Genomic DNA, 13,442 nt, shown 5'->3' with positions numbered 1-13,442 from the left:
TGAGAGGTGATCCTCTTGAAACATCTAAGGTCCTGAGGGGACTTGACAGAGTGGGCACTGAAGGATGCTTCCCTTATGGGAGAGACCAGAACTAGAGGACACAGTGTAAAAATGAGGGATCTCTTATTTAAGATGGAAATCGAGGAGAATATTTTTTTCTTACAAAGGGTCAAGGGTTTGTGGAATTCTCTTCCCCAGGGAAGAATAGAGACAGTGTCATTGAATATTTTAAAGGCAGCAGCAGGCAGATTCTTGGCCAAAGGAATCAATTTTATATATAGATTGATTTTCCTCAGCCAAATGCTTTAATACAACATATTAATGTTCACGCTCATCGATTTAAGAACTGATTTAGATGTTCAGATCACTTCAATTGTCAAATGGTTATGCATTTAGATACAAGTGCACAACACTCAAGTAAAACAAAGCCCCACGTATTTGTCACAATTCACCAATTCTTCTATAATTTGAAACTAGTCTCCTGGACACTCCACCAAATATATAATCTTAACAGTGCACAGTGTGTTCAAAACTAGCCCAAAAGACCTGAAATACACTTTACACAAACTAAAAAAACCTCAATGTAACAGCTGCTTTCTAAATGACAACAGCGCATAAATCGAACTTCTATTATTTCTCTTAAAGGCCATAGTTCTTTCTGCTGTATTGTTCAACAAGTACCAAAAAATCTCCATTACTTAGCACAAATATCTATTCTTTATGAACGGGGGAAGGTCAGTGTTTCAGCAGATTATGGACAGCATCATAATCAAAAGCAACCTTTTCCTCATCAGATGTCCAAATACACAATTTCCACTATAGTTAACTAACAGTCATAAATCAAACCCCTGATTTTGCCTCCCTTTTCTGACACACTAAACTGGACTGCTCCAACTACTGAACTGCTTAACTCATCACAGCTCAAGACTCAAATCAATGATTTTTTGTTCTCCATAGCTTGTTACCATGTCACATAGAAACATAGAAGATAGGAAGAGTAGGCCATTCGGCCCTTTGAGACAGCTCCACCATTAAACATGATCATGGCTGATCCTTTTATCTCAATGCCATACTCCAACACTCACCTCTTGATTATTTCCTTTTTAAATATCTTTGTATTTTATATGTTTCAATTAGATCCCCTCTCATTCTTTTAAATTCCACTGAATACAGACCAATCAACCCAATCTCTCCTCATTCGGCAATCCTGCCATCCCAGGAATCAGCCTGGTGAACAATTGTTGCACTCCTATGGCAATTATATCCATTCTTGGAAAAGGAGACCAAACCTGCTCATAATACTCCAGCTGTGGTCTCACCAATGCCCTATATAATGCAGTAAGACATCCTTGCTCCTGTACTCAATTCCACTTGCAATGAAGGCCAACATGCCATTGGCCTTCCTAAGCAAACAACCTCACAATGTCCTTATTCTTGCTCCTTATGTATTCAAGGAACTTAATACTTTCATACGTAAAAGCATTTGGCATACACCTTTCACTCATCCAATTAGTAACATTCCTCACTACCATCAATAGATTCTTAATTTTAATAACCCCTGCATTTCATTGTCAGAGGAAACAGCAATTTTTCACTACAATAGCTGCATTTATTCAAAACAAATACTAAAACTGCATAGATCTCATGAAGTTATACCCAAAACATTAACTTTATTCTTTATACCAAATGCTACGTGATCAGTTCCCATACTAATATTTTGACATTAAATTGGTCTTGGAAAAGCTTAATTGAAATCACAACTAAACCAAAATAATTTAAAAATAGTAAACAGTTACTAGCATGGAATTAACTGCTTGGCAATACTCAACTTACAACATCCTTAATTGCTCATACTTGCATTAAAATATATTAGTGGGAGATACATATAATGATTCCAGTGCAGAAGATAGTAGAAATTATTTTGTCCATGTTTATCTCGAGCATAATTCTTGACCTTCAAAGGTTGTTTAAAGGCATCTTTCATTGGGCATTGACTTGCTTAGTGATTAATAAATACTCACTTTTCCAAGAACAACCTAAGCAATATTACTAATTAAATCATCAATATAAAAAATTAACTGTATCAAACATGCAATCCATTGTGATGTTGGATACTACTGAGAACAAATGCCAGTCCAAATGTACTGCATCATTCTAATTTTGTGCCTGTCCCAAACTATTTACCTCTGCCTCACTGTGGATCCACCACCAGCAGCCCGAGGTGCTACAGCTTTACTAGGCGATCGGCTTGAGGCACCGACATTTGTTGCACTTGCAGCAGGTCCTGGCTGAAAAGGGTAAAACAAGATGTTAGCACTAATAGAATAAAATATTCTCTCTATACAACACTTAGGGAGATGTAAGGTATAAACCTACCAATATAGCAGATTAGGTGCATTGGCCATGCTAAATTGCCCCTCAGTGTACCTGAATGGGAGTCAGAGTGGAGACTACGGGATTTTCACAGTAACTTAATTGCAGTGTTAATGTAAGCCTACTTGTGACACTAATAAATAAACTTAAATAGAAGTGCACAACCAAAGTATTAATTGGTATTGATCATTCTGTTTTCAAGTAGTACAGTGAATTTATGCCACAGATTACAAACATGGTATCCAGACTGCAGTAGTGAATAAAATGTTCTTCTCCATTATAAAACAGGTCACAATAACACACAGCATCATTTGGCTCTCCCCTGTATGCTTTCATAAAATCTAATTTATTAACAAACTCCAGAGTATATCGCATATGCAAGTTACGAAGCACAGAACAAGAAACTGAATTTTCTCCCTCTCGCCAGACTTTGCTCTGACATTTTATTACGTTGCTCTAAAACGAAGATAACAAAGGCAGAGAATTGCCACTGCAATAAACAAAGTATTACAAATAAAGCTGGATTCAAAGATCTGAGAATGAAAAACCCAAACCACTCTCAAGTTTATACCAATGTACTGCACTATATCATTTCATATGATGCCAGTCCTTTTCATTTGGTGACTATTCAAATAAAAAAAAATCCACTTAAAAATCCACGACTGCAAACAAACCTGACTTATTTAAAGGCACCTGGGTTTTGATTACTGCTGACGTGGCGTTGCTGCAAGTCAAGAACTTATGGACGGGTTCAAGCAAACAGACTGAAAAAAAACTATTGCTGGAGCACGTATCTCACACACACAACAAAAGGGGCAACATTAGGGACCAAAAATCACTTGCTCCCTGACAGTGAAGCAATACAGTTGTAAGAGTGCGTTTGCAGCGGTCCGAGGCTGAAGGCCTTGGTGAGGCTGCTCGGTTCCTATTACTGTCTACCCGTCTCTAAGATATATCCCTCCCCCAGGGAGCTCGCTGTGCTGCCCTCTCTTTTGGAACTGTGACCCGGGGATGGAAGCTGTCCCGGGAGTTGGTGGTGGTTCACGCGCGGCGGGACAATGGGCCGTTACCATGTTGACAGCTCCGCTCCCGCACCGGGACTCCGCTCCGCTCGAGCCGCGGCTCTCCTAATGTGGCCACGACACACAACTCAGGCCCCCTTCCACCGAGCTGGTGCCCTTATACCGCGCCTGACAAAAAAAAACAACAAACAGAATACGGTCAGATGGATATCAAAGTGATCAATCAATCAAACCGCGCCGGTTCTCTTGTTAACTTATTTGCCCTTTAGTGGGATAATCAACCATGCAGTCCATTCGGGAATTTTATTCTCTTTGCATTCAGGCTTCGCTGAGGGCAGCCGGAAGGGGGCCGGTGGTGACGCGACAGGAGCGGGGCGGGTTTCCAGTGAGTGAGACCGGGAGAGACTGAGGGGAAGCGGGAGCTGAGCCCTGGTGGAGACACACACACGTAGAGAGACTGACCCACCGAGCCATGGCCAGCGTGGTGTTCCTCCACCCGGACTTGGGGATCGGCGGCGCCGAGCGGCTGGTGGTGGACGCGGCGCTGGCGCTGCGCAAGCGCGGTTGCCGGGTGCAGATCTGGACGGCTCACTTTGACCCTGCGCACTGCTTCGCGGAGTGCCGGCGGCCGGCGCTCGGGGTGCGCTGCGTGGGGGACTGGCTGCCGCGCACGCTGCTGGGCCGCGCCGCCGCACTGTGCGCCTACCTGCGGATGCTGTACGTGGCCGCCTACCTGGTCTTCCTCAGCGGCGCCGAGTTCGACGTGGTTTTCTGCGACCAGGTGTCGGCCTGCATCCCGGTGCTGCGGCTGTGCCGCCGGGTCAAGCGGGTCCTCTTCTACTGCCACTTCCCGGACCAGCTGCTGAGCCCCCGCCGGCAGGCCAGCCTCTGCAAGCGGCTCTACCGCCTGCCCATCGACTGGCTGGAGGAATACACCACCGGCCTGGCCGACCTGGTGCTGGTCAACAGCAAGTTCACGGCCGGCGTCTTCAGGCGGACTTTCCGCTCGCTGTCCCGCCTGGAGCCCGAGGTCCTGTATCCGTCCCTTCACTCCTCGGCCCTGGACCGGGAGGCCGGCGGCGACGAGGAGGAGGAGGAGCCGCCACTGCCCCCCGGCCGCGACCTGCTCTTCCTCTCCATCAACCGCTTCGAGAGGAAGAAGAACCTGGGCCTGGCCCTGGAGGCCCTGCACTGCCTGCGGAGCAGGCTGAGGCCGGCGGACTGGCAGCGCGTCCACCTGCTGCTGGCCGGGGGCTACGACCAGCGGCTGCCGGAGAACGTCGAGCATTACCGGGAGCTGCAGGAGCTGGCGGGCAGCCTGCAGCTGGCCGACAGGGTGACCTTCCTCCGCTCCTTCTCCGACCGCCAGAAGGTCTCCCTCCTCCGCCGGAGCTGCTGCGTCCTGTACACTCCCAGCAACGAGCATTTCGGCATCGTCCCCCTGGAGGCCATGTACAGCCGGCGGCCGGTCGTCGCCGTCAACTCGGGAGGGCCCCTCGAGTCGGTGGTCCATCAGGTCACCGGCTTCCTCCTGCCGCCGACACCCGGCTCTTTCGCTGACGCCATGGAGGAACTGGTCAAGGATCCCGACCTACGGGCAAAAATGGGAGAGGCTGGAAGGAGTCGAGTCCTTCAGACATTCTCTACAGAGGCCTTTACAGAGCAGTTATATCAATATATCTGCAAATTGACTCAATGAAAATGACATGTAGAATAAGAGCGGGAGTGTTAAGTGAAGATCTCTTTGTACTCTACACAAGGTGAAATCTGACTGAGGGGGAAACTTGTATATTTGGGAATGCCGCTACACAAATTACGGTTTTACGTGGTGGGTAGAGTTTAGGGCCCTGGGCAATAAGTGTAGGATGAGGTGAATGAATAGATGCAGCTGTTCCTTGGGAAGGTGACTGTTAAAGATAAAGTCATGATGTGGAGATGCAGGCGTTGGACTGGGGGTAAACACAGCAAGAATTTTAGCAATACGAGGTTAGGGTCCAACAGGTTTGTTTGGTGGCGGGTGCCGTTGACTTTCGGGGCGCTGCTCCTTCGTCAGGTGGAGTGGATGTCTGCTCTCGGCAGGGCATGCAGAGACACGGAATCGGGTTACAGAGTGCTGATTGGAGTGCGAGTCTTTGCAGCTGGTCGGGTCTTGAAGATGCGGACGGTGTGGGTGGAGGGAGGATTGGGCACAGGTTGGAGGGGTGTGTGTTGTCTCCGGACGGGACGGCCAGTGGGATTCTGCAGGTCCGGGGGGGGGCGGGCTGTGGGGGTTGCCGATGGTGTGGCATGGGTCCGGGATCCCGGTTTGGGCCGTCCTCATGTGTGCGGAACTTGGCTGTCAAGTTCTGAGCAGAGACTGGTGGCCAGGTTCCGCGCACATGAGGGCGGCCTGGGCCGGGATCTTGGGTTCATGTCGCGCTGTCGGTGGCCCCCGCAGCTTGCCTCCTGGACTTGCGGAGTCTCGCTGGCTGTCCTGTCTGGAGACGGTGCACATTTCTTTGACCTGTGCCTGGTGCTCCCTCCACTCGCGTTGTCTGTGTCTTTGGGACCTGATTGGCTGTGGAGATTCGCGTTCTGGTCAGTGTTCTGTGACTTGATTTTGTGTCTGTGTGCCCTGTTTGGGAGCGGATGTCCACTCCGTCTGGCCGGGGTGCGGCGCTCCGAGGGCATTTGCTACCAGGTAGACCTGTTGGACTTTAGCCTGGTGTTGTTAAAACTCTTACCAAGATTAAAGTCACCATATTCCCAGATGACCCATAGGCTGCTCTCCCCTTTGAAAGGGAGGGGGGAGTGCTCTGACCTGAGGATCACCACACCTCAGACAATGAATAACCTTAGCTGGTAGATAAAATTGGGACTGGGAAGAATGAACCAGGGTGTCACAGGAGGACATTCTGTGGATGGTGAAGAGCACTTGCTCATGTTGTGAGCGACACAAAAGGCAAACGATCTAGCAATGTGAAAAATTCTTCATGCAAACATTTGTGATTTCAATACAAATAGCAAATGAGAAATTTAACCTGAGGTGTTTAGTGAACCAAAAAATTCCACTGATGCTGCAAAAGTGTTATTTTTGTCAGTACTTGTCTTGAAATGTGTCGACTATTGTAATACATACCCTGTAATTATTACAGTACAGGAGCAATCTCAAATGATTCATTCCTCTCTTCCACTTCAATTTTTGTCTTAGAATCCTGCGCTCAGTTTAAAAAAAATATGGTTTCAATCAGATGCCAATTTATTTTTGCTAATTTAGAGATGTACCTGTTAAAGAAATCTTCAATAGTTTCTGTAGGAATAAGTTTCTAAGAGCAGATACAGGAAAAGGGTTTACATGAATGATGAAATGGGGTGGGAACAGGCTCCGCTGAATGGCCTGTTTCTATGTTGTACATGTATGTAATCAGTTCTTTACTCTTATACTTTATTTATAAAACCCAAATTCTGTTGGTGTTAATGACTTTCATCTAATATGTGATGCATTAAATATTTGAAACTCAAGTCATTCTTGTTCATCCATATCCTTCAGTGCCTTTCCATTAAACCCGAACCTCAACTCCTTGATTTTTCTCCCACAATGAGTTGCATCTCTGTTATTCATCTTGACTCATCTACCAAGTGTGTGCATTCTGCTAACATGGCTTCCTGACATCTTTTGTAGTCCTTGTTATTTGCAATGACCTTTATTTTTGTGTCATCAGTAGATTTTAATAGTATGTTATGATTTGTAGTCCAAAGCATATGCCAACAAGGGTAGTAGTAAAGGGCGCAGCCATACATTGCCACTCCTCCCACCACACGTGTTTACTTTTTAACTTTTCAATCCAAGCAAAAGTCATTTGCACTGACTCTTCCAATCCATCAATCAAGTTTAATACCAGTGTTTGAGCACCTGTAGTCCATGGAGACTTTCCAGGGTGGGTTGCAGAATAGTCAAGCAGTGTGAGGTGTGAACTAGAAAAGCAGTGGAGTCACTGTGTAGCATGGAATGAGCTGGCTATTTGACCTTGATGGAGAATAGCAAGATCAATGGCAGTAGACTTGCAGTTACCAAGGCTGATGGCTGATGCTAGGTGAATTGGGAGCTCTTCAAGGGAGGGGCATCTTTTGAATATTTAGAATCCCCACAGTACAGAATATTTAATACTTAGACTCAAAGTGCACCACAATGCAAGTTGGCCAGGTATTGAGTATTTTTTAGTATTGTAATTTGGGTGAGAGGTGTCCATGATGGCTAATCCATTTGAAAAGACATCCTTCAACCAAAGAAGTTTGGGAACCACTTTTATGCCTAATGGTACACTTTTTTACAATATGTCTTAAATGTTACTAACAACAGAACATATTGGGTAAATACATACGTTAACATGATCACTTACACCAAATAACATCTAGGTCAATTTCAGTTTTGCATTTGAGGAATGAAATTGCTTGAAGCATATGGGCAAGAAATATGAGACCACTTCCAAGAGATAATCACTTACAACTACAGCTTTGCAATGGTTACAGCACAAATGCAGATGTTGTAAAACAAAAGTTTAACATGATCCAAGGTAGCAATTTTTAAAACTTTTAAAATAATTTCAATGCTGATGAGCAAATAATCAAATTTCACTTCTGCTATATTAAAGTTTAACTGACATTCCTGGGACAGATGAGGATTGTGCAGGTGTAAGTCTAACTCCAATCTGTAGGTTCAATTACTGTAAGCAGGTAATGGTCTGACACCAATACCTATAATATTGTTAAACAGGACTACAAAAGTCAGTGCAGAAAATATTGTATGCATTTGTATTGATATTTTACAGAGAAGTCAGATCTTTTGAGAATTTGGGGAATATTTTACACTTTTGATTACACAATGACAGAATAGAATAAGTCAGTATTTATTGAATTTTAATTATCTGATGAATTGTCTGCTTGTCTAAATGATTCCATGACTCAATGTTTATTGTCTCATGTTCCATGATTATTGAGGAGTAAACTGATCAATATAATCTGAATCGCACGGTTTCGGGTTCAAGTTCCAATCCGAGGCTTGAGTGCAAAATTCCAGAGCAATACTGAGGGCATGGTCAATTACAAGGGAGCACAGGGTCAAGGTGAGGGGGAGATGTGAGGGGGATGTTTTTCACGCTGACAGTGGTGGGTGCCTGGAATGAGCTGCCAGAGGTGGTGGAAGCAGGCACATTAGCAACATTTTAAGAGGCATCTGGATGGGTACGTGAATAGGGAGGGATATGGAGAGAGTAAGAGCAGAAGGTTTTTTTTTAGTTGGGGCATCATGATTGGCACAGGCTTGGAGGGCCGAAGGGCCTGTTCCTATGCTGTACTTTTTTTTTCTTTGACTGTCAGAGGTGCCTTCTTTTAAAGGAGATGTTAAATAAAGGCCTTATTTGCCTGTGCAGGTGGATGTAAAAGATCACATGATTTCAAAATATTGCAGCCAATCAAGTACTTTTTGAAGTGTCACTGTTATGCAAAACACTTATGCTCAGTAAACTCCTACAAATGGCAATGAGACTCAAACCTTTTGAGCCTTGTGATCTCCCAAGAATATCAATGAACCCCAAATTTTCTCCATCAAAATCCCTTTTTTTAAAACCATGAAATAGGTGTGAAAACAAATCAAATGTAAACCAGTCATTTCTGATTCTATCTATGTATTTATTAGGAAGAGAGACACAGTCACAAATGCATTTGCCAGCTACATGGCCTCCCTCACATTAACCCCTGAGCAAGTCACACTCCAATGGCCCTTAACATTAACCCTTGGAAATAGTATCCACTTTAGGAGTGGGTAATAATTTAAATGTTCTCTTATTTAAAAAAAAACCCTCACACTTCTGAGGCCTGAATTACACACACACACACCTCTGAAGCCTGTCTCACGTACGCCTCTCTGAGGCCCAAACTCCCCTTTCTCAAACACGCCTCTTCGAGGCCCAAACCACCATCTTTCTCATGCACGTACCTCTGAGTCTGGAACCCTCCCTCTCACATACACCTCTGAAGCCCACCTCCCTCACCCCATCTCTCTCATGCATACCTCTCCGAGGCTCATTCTCCCTGCCTAACCCCCTCCTCCCCTGAGTAAAAACAACACATGCATTAACTCTGTTTAGACAAACACACCATTAGCTAAAATCCATCATTATCCTGCATTCTCAACATTTGAACTGCCTGTTGCCCAGGCAATCGGCACCGTGTAAAACAGCACTGAATTTTAACCGTGCCCCTTACAAGAAACATGATAAAAATACATTTCTTAAAGGTACAATATCATCACAATACTTGCTACATTTAAGTCTAAATCATTAATATACGCTACCTACCTGATGCTGAAGGATGAGAAAGAAAATGCCCTGATTGCCATCAACAAAAGACACAGCAAAATACTAAAGGAAAGACCAGAAGAACCTGCACAACCCAACCACCCAACACATCTCCCAACCACTGGGAACATCAAAGAACCCAATACACCCCAATTCTCGAACACCTGAAGCAGCGAAGTGCCCAGGTTTACCAACTCTGGGTAGCCAGGAACAGCAAATGTTTTGATGAGGGCAGGGGGAAAGCAATGACATTTAACTGAGACTGCCCAGGTTTTTCTCCCTACACAAAGCCATCGATATCAAACCCATAGAAATGCTCCACCCACCCATGAGAGACCATGACTAATATCTCAGCCCAGGGTAAAGACAACAGTCTTCACAGACCATGGGTATGCAGGAACAGACCCAGGCCCAAGGGCTTGGACCAACATAACATGTTCTGATATACTTTTTTGAAAAATCGCATCTATTAATGTGTGTAGTGCAAAAACAACTATATGATGCATTTGGACCTTGGGGTACCTCAGCAACATGTGATTGTGATGATAGTTCCAGCAGCACAGTGGTTAGCACTGCTGCCTCACAGCGCCAGGGACCCGGGTTCAATTTCGGCCTCAGGTCACTGACTGTGTGGAGTTTGCACATTCTCCCCGTCTGCATGGTTTCCTCCCACAGTCCAAAGATGTGTGGGTTAGGTTCATTGGCCAAGCTAAATTGACCCTAGTGGCAGGGGGATTAGCAGCGTAAATATGAGGGGTTACGGGGGTAGGGCCTGTGTGAGATTGTGGTCGGTGCAGACTTGATGGACCAAATAGCCTCCTTCTGCATTGTAGGGATTCTATGATTCCCCAATTTGCCAGCGTTTTGTGAGACTCCAGAAATAGAGTGCGCTGATCGCCACATCTAACTGGACCTCCTGTTGACACTCATGCCAAGAGAAACTCCAGATCAGCAACAAAATCTTATTAAATTGATTCTATTGCCTGAAAAATATTACTATGTAATATCATCTTACAAGCATCCAGCACATTCAGATAACATCTCGCTGTCCAATGTTTTCAGCAGCTTATGACATTTGTTCAAATAGCAATCAAAGGAATTTGTTCTGAATGTTGCAAGTATTCATGTAATAATATTGATGTGTCCAGACATCCAAGGCTCTTAATAAAAATGTGCATATGACAGGTATTATTCCATTTACATGTTGCAACATTGCTCCTGTCACACAGTACACTAAATTAAAAAACCTAAAACACTCAGACAAAATCTACTTTTTTGTATCAAAATCTTTAATAGAGCACCAAATGAAAGCCATCTCCAGAGGCTACATACACATTTGTTCTAGTCTGCAGACAAGCTGTAAATGAATGAAGAATTTGTTCTAATATTTCATTTGCCAACAAAAAAATACACACTGTCTGCTGAATACATTTTGCCTTATCTCCATGAATTAGAAACAAAAGACTCTGGTTGTATTCAGTAAGCATATCACCCATAGAATAAGAAGAGGCTCATTTGCATGAATTAAATAAAGCAAAAGTAATTATTGTTCTGGTCTTTGTTGTACAATTTTTAATCCCAATGTAATTCACTATATGAAATGCACTGTGTGGACTGATTTGGAAGCAATATGCCTTACATGTTGGCAAAATGATAAATTTAACATTTTAGTGTGAAGTCAAATTACGTAAAACCAATTCTCACAACATTCAAATAGTGCCTTTTACAGAATAAAATGTCCCAAAGTGCTTCACAAAACAAAATTACACTAAGCCACAAAAGGAGATAGTAGGACAGATGACCAAAACTTGGTCAAAGAGGTAGATTTTAAGGAGTGTGTTAAAGGAGGAAAATGAGGTAGGGAAGTGGTGAGGTTTAGGGAAGGAATTCCAGTGCCTAGGATCCAGGCAGTTGAAGGCATAGCCACCAATGATGGAACAATTAAAATTGGGATGCTCATGAGGCATGAGGTTGGAGGAGTGAAAGTGTCTCAGAGGCTGGGAGGCCTGAAGAGCTGACAGTGATGGAAGGACCAGACCGTGGCGAGATTGCAACCCATGGATGCGAATTTTAAAAGCGATGCATTAATTAACTGGGAGCTGGTGTGAGTCACTGAGCACAGTGGATGTGGGTGGATGGGATTTGGTGTGTTTAGGACAACAAAGTTTTGGAAAAACAAGTTTGCAGAGAACATAGGAGAGCAACCAGGAGAGTATCAGTCACGTATGGAGGGATCAAATGCTGTGTTGAGGCAGTATAGTGGGGTGATGTTATGGAGATGGAAATAGGCAGTTTTAATGATTGAATGGATGTGTGTTTGAAAGTTCATTTTAAGGTCCAATATGACCTGAAAGTTGAGAACATTTTGGTACAACCGTGGCCAGTTGCCAGGGAGAAGGATGGAGCTGGGAGCAGAGTTTGTGGCAGGAGCCAAGTTAATGGCTTCAGATTTCCCAATATTTAACTGGAGGAAATTTTTGATCATTCCATACTGGATGTCAGATCAGCAGTCTGACTATTTGAATTGAAATAATAATAAGCTGCCCTGTATGTGGACAGTCTGCAGGTTCAGAGTGTGTGGACAGTCTGTAGGTTCAGAGTGTGGACAGTCTGTAGGTTCAGAGTGTGGACAGTCTGTAGGTTCAGAGTGTGGACTGTCTGTAGTGTCAGAGTGTGTGGACAGTCTGTAGGTTCAGACTGTGGACAGTCTGTAGGTTCAGAGTGTGTGGACAGTCTGTAGGTTCAGGGTGTGGACAGTCTGTAGGCTCAGAGTGTGTAACTGTCTGTAGGGTCAGAATGAAAAGTTGAAGTATTATATCACAGGGAGTCAGGTAGGTGATTGCTTGCGAGTATTTTCTATTAAAATTATCTGAATTAGGAAATTTCAATCAGGAGAGTAGAAACTCTATTGAAATAATAAGAATATAAGCAAAGGTGGGCTAGAGGCCTTAATTAATACAGACTAAAGATGACTGGCCAGGTGATGTGTTGCAGCTGCTGCATGTGGGTGTTGGTAGACTCTCATGCGTTCCATAGCAAACACATCCTCATTAAATGTGCTCATTGGCAGATATAAATGTTGAGCAGAATGAGCTGAAGGCTGAGCTACAGACACTGTGATGCATCAGGAAGGGGGAAAGTTAGCTGGACACTTTATTCCAAAAAGCAGACACACCCCTCAGGTTATTTGATTTGGTCCATGGTCAGAGACAGGTGCTGAAATTCTACTGCTCTCACCCACCACACAATTGCAGCGGGCGAAGGGCGGACCAACGGAAATGCCTGCTGACCTCGGGCGGGAATTTCCACTCTCGCTCGAGTGAGGCCGTAAAACCCACCCAGGAGGATGTGGCAGGTAAAGGGGTGAAGAAGGTAGGAGTGGGGGAGCCTCAGTCATTGCAATTGTCCAACAGGTTCTAGGTTCTTGCAGTCTGCATGGACGAGTGCTGATGAGCAAACTGATCATGGCACTGTGGTCCAGGAAGCATTCGCCCAGGAGTGGGAGGGTGAGCTGGTGATAAGAACAAAGAACAAAGAACAGTACAGCACAGGAAACAGGCCCTTCGGCCCTCCAAGCCTGTGCCGCTCCTTGGTCCAACTAGACCAATCGTTTGTATCCCTCCATTCCCAGGCTGCTCATGTGACTATCCAGGTAAGTCTTAAACGATGTCAGCGTGCCTGCCTCCACCACCCTACTTGGCAGCGCATTCCA

General features: G+C 44.7%; 2 protein-coding genes across 2 annotated transcripts in view; one reads left to right on the top strand and one right to left on the bottom strand.

Annotated features, from left to right (window-relative positions):
- Positions 1–3,563, bottom strand: part of sec61b (SEC61 translocon subunit beta) — a 28,267-nt gene extending 24,704 nt beyond the window's left edge. Inside the window, exons 1-2 of the mRNA XM_078237153.1 lie at positions 3,444–3,563; positions 2,185–2,288 (exon numbers count right to left, since the gene is read on the bottom strand). Coding sequence (XP_078093279.1) covers positions 2,185–2,288; positions 3,444–3,446 — 107 coding nt within the window. The 5' untranslated portion in view covers positions 3,447–3,563. The remainder of the gene's footprint in view (positions 1–2,184; positions 2,289–3,443) is intronic.
- Positions 3,564–3,788: 225 nt separating this feature from the next.
- Positions 3,789–6,888, top strand: alg2 (ALG2 alpha-1,3/1,6-mannosyltransferase). Its single transcript, XM_078237142.1, has one exon. It carries the CDS (start codon positions 3,868–3,870, stop codon positions 5,092–5,094), a length of 1,227 nt encoding a protein of 408 aa, XP_078093268.1. The 5' UTR covers positions 3,789–3,867; the 3' UTR covers positions 5,095–6,888.
- Positions 6,889–13,442: the final 6,554 nt, after the last annotated feature.

The sequence above is a fragment of the Mustelus asterias genome, chromosome 2 (genome assembly GCF_964213995.1).
Source record: "Mustelus asterias chromosome 2, sMusAst1.hap1.1, whole genome shotgun sequence".
In the NCBI taxonomy this organism is placed as follows: Eukaryota; Metazoa; Chordata; class Chondrichthyes; order Carcharhiniformes; family Triakidae; genus Mustelus; species Mustelus asterias.
Note: the sequence above shows the minus strand (reverse complement) of the source record. Positions and strands in the feature narration are given on the sequence as shown.